Source organism: Falco naumanni, chromosome 5, assembly GCF_017639655.2.
Source record: "Falco naumanni isolate bFalNau1 chromosome 5, bFalNau1.pat, whole genome shotgun sequence".
Taxonomy (NCBI): Eukaryota; Metazoa; Chordata; class Aves; order Falconiformes; family Falconidae; genus Falco; species Falco naumanni.
In genome coordinates, this window is record NC_054058.1 from 54952918 (window position 1) to 54967471 (window position 14554).

The 14554-nt window shown below is 42.8% G+C and overlaps 1 protein-coding gene across 2 annotated transcripts in view; it reads left to right on the top strand.

Moving 5' to 3' along the window:
- The window catches only part of SRGAP1 (SLIT-ROBO Rho GTPase activating protein 1), a 150329-nt gene that overhangs the window by 121772 nt on the left and 14003 nt on the right, over positions 1-14554 (top strand). For both annotated transcript variants that reach the window (XM_040594842.1, XM_040594843.1), the window contains exons 16-17: positions 10050-10155; positions 13609-13833. In XM_040594842.1, the coding sequence (XP_040450776.1) occupies positions 10050-10155; positions 13609-13833 (331 nt within the window). The remainder of the gene's footprint in view (positions 1-10049; positions 10156-13608; positions 13834-14554) is intronic.

A 14554-nucleotide genomic window follows, 5' to 3' on the forward strand; every position in this document is an offset into this window, starting at 1 on the left:
AGGAAAAACCCTCAATGTGAGAACAGGGGGGAGCAGCTAGATGTTGTCTGCAGAAGAGCCCAGTCTGCCTTCCAACACACAAGTTGTAATGGGATGTGTTGGAGGAGTGGTGCCTGGGTCTGTCTGTGCACTGCTGGTGTTGGTAGCCGGACACAGAGAGGTTGTAGTAATTTAGGAAGTTCACAGTGGATGAGTGAATTGCTCTGGCATGCACAAAACCTCTCCCAGTTCACAGATCCCAGCAGATGTTGAGGAGGGGTGAGGCTGAGCCAACCATCAGTAGGCTTACTGTTCCCAGTGGGTCCATTAGAAGCGGTCAGAGGTGCTAGCTTTGCGGAAAAATTTCCTCCTTTCAACCTTTCCTTTATAGCTTGCCTGCTTCAGCCAAATGGAGAAAGCGGCAGTTTCACAGGTAACGAGGGCCAGCCCTTTGGGATATTAATTAGGGCAGACTCTCTCCAAACCATGTTATTTTGGCAAAGGGGTCTCAGCCCAGCAGGCAGGACCGCAGATTCATGTGTGCACAGTGTCCTTGGCTGGCCATCAGATGGGCCTTTCTGCTCCTTGCAGGGGGAGCCCAACATGTGTGGTTTCCTTTCCGCACACGGAGGATTGCAGTAATTCAGTCTGGAGGTTACAAATACATGGATTGCTTTGACCAGCTCTCTGTGCAATATCTTGTGTTTCGTTTTTTGCGGGGTTTTCTGCAGCTGTTGCTATTTACAGACTCGGTGGTACTGAGAAGTCCTGAAGGACCTCAAAACTGCAGTTTAACAGTCGGATCCCTGATGCAGAGGGGCACACTGTCTCTTTAGGAACCATGATCTTGGTTCTACCTGAGTTCAGCTTTAGCTAACTGCGGTGCCACAGCCCAGAAAATGTCTGTGAGTCGTAGAAACTGAAATCTAAAACCGGATCATTTTGACTGAGTGATTTTCTGCATGACAGGCATGATGGAACTTTACCTAATAATCCTGCACTGATTTCCATAACTTCTGGATGAATTAAAGCGTCGGTGCTGGAAAAAAATTATTGATTTAATGGCTTCAGTTGACAGAAAATCTACGACATTCTTGCATAAGCTGTTCAAATGATTAATCACTTTCATCGTTAAACATTTGTACCACATTTCCTTTTCAAAATTTCTGCTGTCAGATTCTGCCCATTGGATCTCTTGATGACTTTATTATTTTGACTAAGTATTAAGAAAAATACAAGTGGCGGTTCTTACATGTGGAGATGGTATGGCTATGTTGAAAAGCTTTAAATAGAATTGTAAAATATCAAGAATGAGTATTCAACTTACAGAGATTGTACAGGTGTGTGCTAGGAGATGGAAAAATATTTCCACAGAACAACTTTTTAAATGTGTTCCAGGAAGGGGAACCTGGATAATTTCAAAGAGTTTCAGTTCACCGTTGAAGCTTCTGAAGACAGGATGGAGTATTTGGACGGAGGGGTGGAAGTTCAATGTGTACTATGTGTACGTGGCACCTGCAGAGGCAGGAGAGATTCACCAACCTCTCAGAGCATCACTGTCTGAGAGGGATCCAGTTCAGGTATCCCCCAAATGGTCTTTTGTTACAAAGAACCTCAAGAAAAACAGCAATGAATACTAGATCCTTGGTTAGGCCTTGGTTTCCTTTGAGCATGTCCAGCTATTGCATGTTCAAGGTAGGCAGCAGATTATTTTCTTGCAGAAGAGTTGACAGCCTTTCTGTTGAATAATAGTACCGTCCAGCAGATTTGAAATCGGTAACGACAACTAGCCTGGAACAAAGTTACTGCCTTTCGATGCCACATTTTACAATGAGACAATTATTGGGAAAGAGGTGTTGCCATCTGATCCTGGTTTAGACTGGCTGGTTTTGGAGGCTGTCTTAAGTCTGGATTATCATCTCTATGACAGTTTGTCAAAACAAGGTGTAACGACTGAGTAGTTCTGCTAGGTTTGACTTCTGCTATTGTTGTTGCAAAAGAAAGCAGAGGATTTTCTTCCTGATAATGTGTTGTAAGAGTCCCAGATCTGTCTGGCAGGTTTTGGAGGAAGCTAGGGTAGGATGATTTTGTTGTTTGGTTTGGTTTCCACAAGGTTATCACGAGGGGCACTCTAAAATGGCATGTCAATACCTGCCTCCAGCAGAGGGAGGAGCGGTAAGTTTGGAACACAGCAGGTTTTCACTTTGGAACAAAAACCCTTTGGAAAAGCAGTTTTTGCTTTGAGCACATTGGGATGAGTTGACTTTGTGTTGCCACAGTGGGGGGCTTGAATGTTGTATGAGGAGGGAAAGAAACAGCTCTTGTGCCTTGCATCCACAGCCAGCCCCAGACCTGCATGCTAGGAACAGAGAGCTGTGCATCTGCATATTCTGATTATCTGAGAAGCCTGAGGTGGAGTGTTTTCACAGCTGTGTGCCTGGTCTGTGTACTTTGTTAAGTGGTCTTACAGGGTACCACTTACAGGGATAAGATGCTGCTTTTAAAAAAGCAAAACAAAACAAAAAACAAACAAAAAACAAAAACAAAAACAAAAAAAAACCCAAACCAAAAAACCTACAAGAGTTTCAGAATATACTACCTGTCAGTTTAGTTTAAATAGCACCTACTTGGCACATACTATCAAAAACTGTTGGTCTCAAACACCCATTCCATTGCTATCTTTTAACCTTAGTGCTTTGTATGTCTTGCAAAAAGGAAGAGTCCAGGCAAGATTTTTCTCCCAATTCAGACTTTGAACCTGTTTGCATTAATTATTTTTTCTCTGCTCATGTGTCCTGAGTACCTGAGAGCACTGTAACTTCTTTAGATCACTATTGATATGTAAAGTCCAGAAAGCTTTCAATTTTTAATTAAGAGGGTTTAAATACTCTTAATTCCTATTGCATTCACTGTCTGATAAACAGTGAGGAAAGGAATAAACATTAAGTTGTTTTTGAATAGTTTTTCAAGATAAATGTCAGTGTGGTTTTCCTAATCATTGGCAGAAATTGTTATAAAGGGGGGGGGGGAGTGAGAAAGCAAATTCATAAGGTTAATGTTCACATAAAACTGTAAAAGGGCAGAATGTCACACGTTTTATATGGAAATGTAACGTTGCCAGTGAAAAACCCCTTGAAACTGAAGTACTTGGTTATGGATGTCAAGCATAATTGAGGTTGCAGCTGCAAAATGAACCTTTCCTCAGTACAGCCACTGAGGAATTCCTTTGCATTTATGCATATATTTCCAAAACGAAATAGAGCATTGTGATTTAATGCTTTCCCTTTTGTAAATACAGTGGAAACAGTGCAAAATGACTGTGACTTTTAGGGCAATTTGTATTAATTACACTCATGAGAACAATGTTACTCTGTTTGGGTTTATGAACTGTTTTAGATAAAATTTGGGCTGAGTTATGACTTCTCATAGGGGTAGGACAGAACGTAAAGAATCCATCTGATTACGGGCCATAATTCTGCATTGTCAGCAAAAGCAGTGGCTACTATTGCTCCCAGCAGCATTTGACAATCCAGAGGGTAAAATAAGGGGGGGGGGGGGGGGGGGGGGGGGGGGGATGTTGCACTGCACTCTTTTTTCTGCCCCTTTGTAGAAACAAGCAAAATATTTGTAACAGAAATTAGGTGAAGACAGAAGATACTGAAGCAGTGCTTGGGGCTGGCATAATTCACCTTCACTGCTGGGGGACTGCAGTTCTTCTCCTGTGTCAGTTCTTATACATGTGAATTACAGTTCACTTTTACATACATAGCTGTGCAATGCAGCAGCAGACACATCTCAGGCTACCCAGACTGCTTAGCTTCTGCTCAGGTCATTATAATTCTTCATGGTTTCATCTCCCTTGCCTTAAATTTGATATACTGAGATGCCAGGCTGGATGAAAACTTACATCTTTTTTCCTTCTGATTTTCATTTCAGTCCCTTGCTGCCAGCAATGCCTATTTACCTAAAGGCGTAAATGTTATGAAAGGAAATTATTTTATTGCTTTCTCAGACTATTGCCCATTACTTAAAAAGTAAAGAACTATATTCTGAATTGTCAACTCTTCCTGAAAAGGTTTCAACAAAATGACAACAGCTTCCTTCCCTAAGTGACAGTGGAGACCGTTGTGTTTGTCCTCCTGTAATGCCTTCTTAAATAGATCTGAAAGAGCTGTAAGCGGCATTGCTGAGTTAATGTATACGTATCTTTGAGTTGGATTGGATTCATCTACCAGAGTGGAAAGAGGCACAAATTGTTAACTTCAGCACTAATACATATTCATGAAGATTACTTGTCAGCTGCAAACTGATCATAAAAATTACATCTGCAAATGTAACTGAGTCCCATGTGACATCCAGCAGGTGTGTAAAATACATGTTAGGCATTCATTCTGTTCCTAGTAGCCACCACACCAAGTGGAAGTAGCAAGTGACCCCCACATAGAGTTATCACACTGGATTTTATCCTTCAAAACAGTGGTCCTAAAGGAGAGATATCTTACATTACCATTGTTTGCTTGCTTCTTCCTCCTTTGTGCTACCCTTGCCTGTGAAATATGCTTACCTTGCACAGCACCGGCTGTTGATGTAGCACAATTCATTCACTGCTGACACCAGCTTTCTCCTTCCACGTGTTCTGATTGGTAATATCTTCCCTTTGCCAAATGATTGCAATCCTTTTGTTACTACTGACCCATGGGGGCTGTCTGGTAACACAGGGTGGCAGAGTGTACACAACGCTCATGTTTCTGAGCTCTGACTGCTCCCAGGCTGAATCTTCTTGTTGGATAGCCATGTCTCACCACCAGTGCAGGAGAGGCCATGAGTAGACCCAAGACCAGTGAAAGTACAGTGCTTTTGTAGCATTTTTAGATGAACCAGAGTGATAAAGGCACGTAGCTGTCCAGTTGGCCCAAAATATTTTGTAACCACCAGCAATTGCTCTCTTACAAAAGTCTCTTGTTCTCCATCACCAAAGTGCTGCATTTATATATTTGAATATTTATTGCCTTTTACATGCTCCACTACTTCAGGATTACTGCTTAATTAAACATCAATTTACATTTTCTTAATGTTTTTTAGGATGATTGTATCCCTGTCTTTATTTATAATTTAGTTTTGTTTTATTTGTATTTAGGGGCTTATGTTAGTAATCATGTTTGCTCCCCTCTCAGCTTTCCTTTGATCTTCTGAGGCAGATGGTTCACTTTTGATCTGTTTTACTTTAGAGTCTGCCTTTGCAAAAACCTCATCATGAATGACCAAGCTGTTAAAATGTGTTCTCTCTCGTGGAAGGGAAAAGTGGACATTCATTGATTCTGTGTGTCTCTGCAGTAAGCAAAGGTGACACCACCTCTCCAGAACAGGTTCCAGGGTTCTTGGAAGCTGAAGATCACACCTTTTAAGGCTTGAGTACTTAGCATTTATGCTTATCTCATGCTATTGAGAACTGCTTCTTAGCTCATGTCTGACAAAGTGGCAGCTAGCTGATAAGTAATTCTTTCATTTACACAATGACATTAGTCTCATCTGGATTCACTCATCCCGTTCAAGGACAAGAACGTGGGACATGAATAAATAATCCTTTTCCAACAGCAATGCAAGATTGTACCTCAACAGATTTTCTTGTGGGGGTTGTGATCTGCCTCTTTGGAGGATTTTATAAACAGGTTGGACAGCTGTCTCTCAGAGGTGATTAAGGTGAAGTTGAAGGGTGAGTTTGTAGATTTAAATGACCTCTGAAGAGTCCTTTGAGCTCTCTTTTTAATGTTTTCTGCAGCAGCTGGTGGAGGCTTCTTAGATCCCAAGTACCTCTGATGCTTAGATGCCTAGATAATTTTATGGATACACAGAAAATCAAGGTCCTTATATTATTAGGTGCTTTGTTCCATTATTGTCTGATAAAGATACATTAATAGGTTTGGACATAGGTGCCCAGCTCTTGCACAGAGTGCTATAGTCGTGAAGCCCCAGAAGCTGGCCTCTTCCCCTTCTCTTGTTTCACCCCACAAATGTCTCCTGTGCTCTGGTCTGCACTGTAGCTCCACTTTGACAGAAGCACAGTGTTCCCACACCAAACTCCTTCTCGTCTGGCTGGCAGAAAGCTCTTCTGCTTGGGGGTTTGACCTCGGTGGCTGAGACGGGTCTGGAAGGCAGGTGTGTCAGACCGGAGCTCCAAAAGTTTTGCTCTGCTCTGAGAACTGGGAACTAAAAAATAATAACCATTTATATTTGTCATGTTTACCTGATGGTAGTCTTGATTTGTGGTTGATATTCATGTGTCCTTCACACACATCTCCCTTCCCTCCTTCACTCCACAGTCAGAAAAAACATGTTGGTTCTCAGTGTGCTTGGCCTTGCCAGAGGCTTGTCCTGTTGCGTGTGTTTGGGAATGTGAGTCTTATTGTATCATTAGAGTAATGAACCAGTTTTCAAATCCCCTGATTTCTGTTTCTGCTTGGCAGCTAATTGCATTATTAGGACAAGTCGTGTAATATCAGCACTTCAGTTTTCTTAGCTGAGAAATGGGTAATACCTCACCGGGCACTGAGGTAGGGCTAATTACAGTTCTTGAAAATCAAAGTAATGAAAAGAGGGCCACGACAGAAGTGCTGTGAGAGGGGAGACACAGCCAGCTTTCTGCAGTGTTGGGCCTGCCAGTGGTTCTTCACAGCAGCAGCTCGTAGCTTGGATGGCCGCTCTGCCCTGAAGTGCTCTTCAGCAAAGCAGAGCCTGTGGAGGCAAAGCAATGCTTTCTCTTCCCTCTGCATGTGAAGCTGCAGACCTGCAAATTCTTTTTGCCTGGATGCAGAAAGATCACTCTGTTTTCATTCTTCCTTCCTTATGTGCCCAAACACTCACACACAGCATACACGCAACTATGAAATCTGGCCCCTCATTTAAAAGCAGCATACAAATACATGACCTTGTTACCTGCCTCCTTTAAACCAAATCAGTGCTGTGAGAAAGAAAAACGAGCCTTTTGAAATAGCATGGAAAGCACATGAATTTACCACTTGGCAGTAGTTTGGATTTTCAATAAGGGGGGCTTTCATGGAAGCTGGGACTGGGTTACCAGGAAGGTATTGGAAATAGACACACCTCATTCCAGCATGTATAGCTTGTAACTGCTTCACTGTAGAGGTGACCTGCTAATACTTCGTACTGATCATGCTCCTAGTAGGGCAGCACAGATAGCTCAACACATGGCCACGCAGCCACTCACTGTACCTACTCTGCTGTGTCCATGCTGCCTAGTGGGACCAGTTCCTGGCTCATGCACCCTGCGAACCATGTCTAGGAACTGCTTGGAAGAGTTGTAGTTGGCACAAACCACAAGCACAGCGGAGAGTGTAGTAACTACTGTGTTAGCTGCCTGCCAGTGTTAAAGAGTGTGCCCCATCCTGGTTTAGCTCACTGGTTTAAACAGAGCTATTGCATCCAGATAGGCAGCACAACTGCTGGAAGGAGCTGCTGGACCCACCGGGGAGCCCAGCCAGTGCATTTCTCAGCTCTGATTTGAGTTCAGCGATGACTGAACGTGGTCCAGGGCTGGTCTCCAGAAATGGCTGGAAGAGGCAGGTCTGCAGCACAAGGCATTGGCCAGGAAAGACTGTAATGCAGAAGGCAGGTCCAGATGCTGCATCACAACTTCCCTCCAGCTTCCCACATCCAGCAGAAGGGCTGGAGAGGAGCTGTGCCACAGCACTGCACGGCAGTGCTGCTCAGGCGGGAGTGCTGGAAGATGTAGCAAAAGCACCTTTGGACCTGCCTCCCTCAGCCCCACTCCACAGAAAATCCACCTGTGCACATGCACACAGGCTCAAACCCACATAGACCAGGGGTCCTCAAACTACGGCCCACGGGCTGGATACAGCCCCCCAGGGTCCTCAGTCCAGCCCCTGGTATTTACAGACCCCCCCCCGCCAGGGGTTGGGGGAGGAACCAAGCAGCCGCAGATGGCTGCCTGCCACTGCATCCGCGCACCGGCCCCCTGGTTAAAAAGTTTGAGGACCCCTGGCTTAAAGTTACAGCTCTGTGTACAGAGAGTCACAGACAGGCTGGCCAGGGGGAAGGTCGGCTGAGCTGGAGACCCACAAGGTGCCCTAGCTGTAACAGCAGCTGCTTTTGTATAGAAGAACGGGAACTGCAGGTGCAGGCAGGGTTCTTGCCCTGGGTGTGGTTTAGTTTAGGCAGGAGGAGAAAGGCCCGACACTAAAGCTAGTGTCTGGGGGCTTTGCAGAACAGCAGCGTGGCACTACAGTGCAGATGTGAGGGTACATAGCATTGATATCTCCAAGATGTGGTATGCACCAAAAAAGGAGAGGAGAATCGTTGCTCTGTGCAACAACCTTGCTGTGCAAGCAGCTCCCAGGCTTCGCATCTCCCTGCCATGAACTCCTTAACCAGTAACCAGAAATTGCTATTTTTGATTCATGCATGAATTTCAGCTTAAGAAAATGTAGTGGCTTGAACTGATTTTCAGCTAGAGTTTGTGTTCAGTGTGACTCACTAGGTTATAAATCATACAACTTGTTAGCAGTCCTTTTTCCTGCCAGCTCTGTGGCATCTCACCAGGGACACACCATTCCAGCCTTCAGCTGCTCTGTTAGGGAATAGACTTCTATCTCCTGTGGGAGTTCCACTTTGCTGCTCCTGCGGTAGATACCACAATCCAAATGGACTTTCTTCTTGCAAGCAGTGGTGGGCTGTTCTTCTGCAGAAACTCTCAAGGAGCTGAGTTTCATCCCATCCCTCTGTTCCCCAGCGCACTAGTGGTGTTGAGACAGTGGAATCTCCTGTAAGTGCAGATGTAGGAACAGGTTTCCCGCACCCACAGTTTACTACAGTGGCATTTCCTGATGTACTATAGCACTTCTGTGTGGTAAACAGAAGCATCGCTGCCAACGTGCTGTGCTTATGCTTAGTACTGGGTACCAAAATACTAATTACTAGACACCAGTTGTTCTAAGAAACGTAAGTCAACACACATTTTGCATCTACAAATAAACATTGATTGGTAGAAACAGCCATAGCAAAGAGCACAAATAAACACCAAAAACTCTGTTTACAGTTAGCACATTTTTATGTAAGTAATTATTCTAAATGCGTACTCTTAAATACCACATTTTGGGGTACAAATGGCTTTTCAGCTATTGGAATCAGCTTCTGTTTCTCATCTCCATTTTTTTTAATAGCCATCTCAGTGCCACTCGACAGTATTTCTTAGGCAGTCTGCTAAGATTTCCCCTAGATGTGGTTAATTGCAGCGTTCTTTCCTGGCTGACATAAAAAGCATTACTGAAATTTTAGGTTGTTTCTGACAGTGTCATTTACACAGAAAACACACTGAGTAAAAAATTGAGATATTACTTATTTTGAAAAACAATTTATGCTTTTATCCCATCACTGTCCCACTTGCAGCCACATAATCGTTCTGACCAACATAGAGGATAATGTATCCTTGTTATAGGACATTAGAAACTGATGCTTTTATTAAGCTGACCTTGTTTTGCCTGCTTCAGAAGAATTTTTGTGGACTGCTATGAAGTCATTTGGGAAAATACATCTGGTCTTTGTGTTTGTTGCTTACACACCGTAAGACATAAGGCCTTTCTCCTGCTTAGCCGTTAAGAGAGTTATAGCTGAAAATTTGATTAAGAAAACTCATTAGAGAAGCTTGGTGATTGGAATATTATATCTGATATGAGCGTTCAAATAAAGAGAATGAATCTGTATTTGAAACTGATGGCAAACATCTCTCCTTGGTTCCCTCAGGTTATTTATGTACCGATACTGTGGTTTTGTGAGCTGTCTAGCTTAAGCAGTGGCCAGAATTTGACTTAGGCAGATTTGTGACTTCTGATACTTAAAGATGTTCCTTTTAAAACTGTGGTTTTAATGAGAGAGAGAAGGACTTTTAGATCTTGTTTTTCTAATAGGCCAAAATGAGAAGATACTGGCTACGTCCATGTGATGGTAAAGAGTCGAAGTAAATTGAGTAAACCGACTGAATGCTATTTTAGACCATTATATGAAAGGGAACTTAAAATACTTTCTTCTGTTTTCAGGAATAGACAATCTCTATGAGAGGGCTCTTCACATCCGCAAACTCCTCCTCACTTTGCCCAGGTCGGTCCTTATAGTGATGAGATACCTCTTCGCCTTCCTCAACCAGTAAGTGCTTTATAATTCCCGAGGTACTGTGTCTTTATCTGCCTTCCTCTGCTGGAATTGAAGTTCTTGGGGTTTACTCATGCTGTATGTAGAACTTACATTTAAGCTCCATTTAACACAAAAGATGATGTTCTAATAGGCAATGAAAATAGAAGGAAAACACCAGTTTTCATTCAAATTAAAATTCTATTTGTCCAAAACTGAGCAAGGTTGTAGTAAGACAGATTAAAGTGTTGTCTGAAATGGGGAGGCTACAGCATTGAAGCCAGTAACAAAATAAGTTGGTAAGAAAAATAACAAATAGAAACTGTAGCTACATTAGACATGGTTTACGTAATTTAAAAGTAGAAATTTTTTTTCCGTATCTCAAGCTGGATTTAATCTCCTAATGGGAAAAATAAACAGTATATTCAAGCAGCACAGGCACTACAAGCTACCTATTTGATGCCAGGAACTGCTAGGGTGAGACTTTGTGTTGCTGCTTCTATTTTCTGGCGATAGGGCTACAGTACAGAGAACATGCATCCCCTGTGTATGCTTCGATATAAAGTAGCTTGGTTCTCACATTGCAAAACAGAGGCAGCTGCTGGAAGGAGGGTTGTGTGAGAAAGGGAAAGTGGTGTTCAAGTCTTCATCATCCCAGAAAAACTTCTTCATTCTCAAAAAGAAAATAAAAGACAGGTTGAGCAATTACACTGTTTCTCCCTCCAGTCCTTCACAGCCCTCTCTGGTTTTGCTGACCCCCAGTATTTTCACTGAAAATTTTGCTTCTTGTGCACTTTGCCCTGATTCTAGCTTTTCTTTTTCTGCTGTCATATTGTCTGTTTCCTTTATATCTGATTTTGTATTGCCTTCTTCCTCTTTTTTCCCTAAATTTGCCCTCTGCTGATTCATTCTGTCTTTATGACCTTCCTCATTTCATTCATCCTGTCTGTTCCTATAGAAACAGGGTCTTTCAGCCCGGTTATGTGTGCATGCCTGTATTCACAGCTGTTCCCATTTCCTTTCTTCTAGTAATTTGTGAACCACTTTCAAGCAATATTTAAGAGAGGGGCAGAGATCTACAGTTTTATGAAAATAACCATTCATTTGAAACATTAATTCATCCCCCAAAAGTGACGCTGTGTAAATCTTTCAAAGGCTTATATCACAGCTTCTCCTCTACTTAGATATACAGATTGGCCAGAGCTGTATGAGGTTGTGCTTGTTACATGGTCTTGTTAGCTACATCTGTGCTCTCCACAGGAATGCAATGCAGAAAGCAGCCTAAATCCCTTACTGCCTCCAAATTGCTCCTGGTGCATCCACAGGAAAAACATTCCTCTGACTTTCTGCAAATCCAGTTCTGCTTTTTGCATATGCAGTTATGCCTGCTTGGCCACATGAAGTCATCGGACCTCATGGCAAACCTCATTTGGTCTAGCCTTCTGCTTAAAGTTTCTAACGTTAGAACAAGTTGCTCAAGGCTCTGTCCAGTCAAGAACCTCAAAGGGCAGAGAATCCACAGCCTCTCTGAGCAGTCAGTCCCAGTGCCTGGTCACTCGTATAATGAATAAATTTTTTGTGCACTTCCAGTTGGAATATCTCTTGCTGTGACTTGAATCTATTGCCTCTCATCCCTTTGCTGTGCACCTATGTCTGACTCTCTCTTGTTTTTAATTTTGATAGTAGATTGCAGCTAGATTCCTCAGTAGCCTTCTCTTCTCAGAGGCTGAACAAACCTAGTTGTCTCCACTTCACTTTATAATCCACATGCTCCAGCTCCCTAGCTGTGTCAGTAGTCCTCTGCTGGATTTGTACCAGTTTGTCAGTCTCTCAAAACAAGACACAGTACCTCACGTCCAGCTTCGTGAGCACCAAGTGGAAGAGCGATAATCAATTCCCTTGGCCTGCTGGCTTTGCTCTTCCTAATAAGCCACGTATGCAACCAGCCTTCTTTGTGGGCGTATGGAATTGCTGCATCACATCCAACCCCTTGTCCAAGAAGTGCTTTTCCCAGTGCTTTCCTTTGGGAGCTGCTATCCAACAGTCAGCTCCAGACTAATAATACATGGGATTATTCCATCCCGTGGGCAGGACTTTGCATTCATCCTTGTTGAACTTGATGAATTCCCTGTTCATTCATTCCTCCATCTTGTCAGGGTCCTTCAAAATGGTAACCCTGACGTTCAGCGTATCTACTGCCCCTCCACAGTGTGGCATCATTTGTATGTCAGCTGAGCGTGCACTCCACCCCATTGTCTAGGTCATTCACATGAAGATGTTGAATGGTATTGGCCCCAGTATTGAGCCCTGAGGAGCACCATGTCTCCAGCCACCAGCAGAACTTAACATGTTTCACAATGATAGATACAATCTTTTTTACACATTCTTGCACACATATAAAGGCAAAATCACCTTATAAAACAGTAGAACAAGATGTCTCCAATTAACACACAGGACATAATAAATCACGGCATAATAAAAAAGAGGAGAGCATGATGAATTTTAGTTATGAGAGGAGCTAGTTATGAGGGAAGTCATTTAGAAGGTTTGCCTCTTCAGTTTGTATTATTTGTACGTGGAAAGCACTCTCTAAAATGCCCTTTCTAAAGGGAATATGATGCTGTATTTACATACAACCAGACATAATAATTCATATGCCTTACAGAGTGCAGAGCAACACTGAGGCAAAGGACATCCCAGTGCTTCAGGTTCTGTTTGACTGGCCCTGAACAGAACCACTCAAAAGCCAGCATTTCCACTAGAAATGTCAGTGCTTCTAAACAAAGAAATAAATAGCAACTTTTCATTCAAAATCAAAATTGAAAACTAGTAATATTTCATTTTCTGGAGGAAAGGAGAGCTTGCAAAAGTTGTTTAATCAGAACAATCAAAGCCTTTCATTTGGACACTTCCAAAATGAAACTTGTGGGAGTTTGTGGGCAGAAGGCAACATGCTCAGGGATTTTGGGTTGTATGGTCAAAGCAAACCAGAAGTTGCAAGAGCCTCTGCCAGATCCAGGAACTTAGTTGCCTCCAGAAGACAATCCAGTCTGCCTAAGTTATATAGCCAGTTGATGGGAGAGATGCATTGAAGTCTGATGAGAAATGATAGGCATGTATACCCACTTTGCATCCTGTCCTCTTGGGCCTCCAGGGATAAGCACTGATGAGAGAGAAGCAGCAGCAGGTCATGCATTTTACATTAGCCCATTAGATCATCGTACACTAAACACAATAATGTGGGAACACATACCTATGCTTACATATATGTGTTCTAAACTCACTTTATAATGTATATAGCCTATTGAAGAAACCCTCGTTTTTGTTTTGTTACTTTATGTGGGATTAAGTTTCAAGGAAAACAGGAGATCTCTTAAGTTGTGATGTAAAATAAAGTTTCTCCAGTTTTCAGAATAAGGTTAGTCACAGTGGAAAAGTCAATTTTTCTTTATTTTTATGTTATAACAGCCTTTCACAGTACAGTGATGAAAACATGATGGATCCGTACAACCTGGCCATTTGTTTTGGGCCAACCCTGATGCCTGTTCCAGACATACAAGACCAGGTATCTTGTCAGGCACACGTGAATGAGATAATCAAAACCATCATCATCCATCATGAGGCTATTTTTCCAGATGCTAAAGAACTTGATGGCCCAGTGTATGAAAAATGCATGGCTGGAGATGACTACTGGTAAGTCAGAGTATTACCCTTCTATCTTATCCTTAAGAAAATCATTAGGCTGCTTGTCTGGGTAACTCCTGTAATACAAAATTACTTTCGCATGCAATAGATTTATGAAGATAAATGTGAAGAGCATTTAGGTTCACATAGTAAAGTGTTAGCTATAAAAAAACATGAAGCAGCCAGATGCAGCCAGAATTCCAGGTGTACCGTGCAGAGCACACAGCCAAGTAGGAAATTGGCTTTCTAGCTGTGAACCACCTTAACAAATTTCAGCTTATGATGCCTTCCCCCTGCTCCTTTCCTCTCTGTCATGGTTTAACCTAGCAGGGTAGCTAAACACCACACACCTGCTCTCTTACTTCCACCCCACCAGTGGGATGCTGGAGAGAACTGGCGAAAAAAAGTAAAATTCACGGGTTGAGGTAAAGGCAGTTTAATAGGACAGAAACAGATGGAAAATAATAATAATAACAACAAAACAACAACATATAAAAGAAGTGATGCACAATACCAAGTGAGCAAGTCATGCTCACCACCCGCCAACCGATGCCCAGCCAGTTCCTGAGCAGCAGCCCCAGGCCAGCTTTCCCCCTAGTTTGTACACTGAACATGACATCATATGGTGTGGAATATCCCTTTGGCCAGTTTGAGTCAGCTGTCCTGGCTTTGTCTCTTCCAAGCTTCTTGTGCTGATGAGAAGCTGAAAAGTCCTTGACTTAATGTAAAC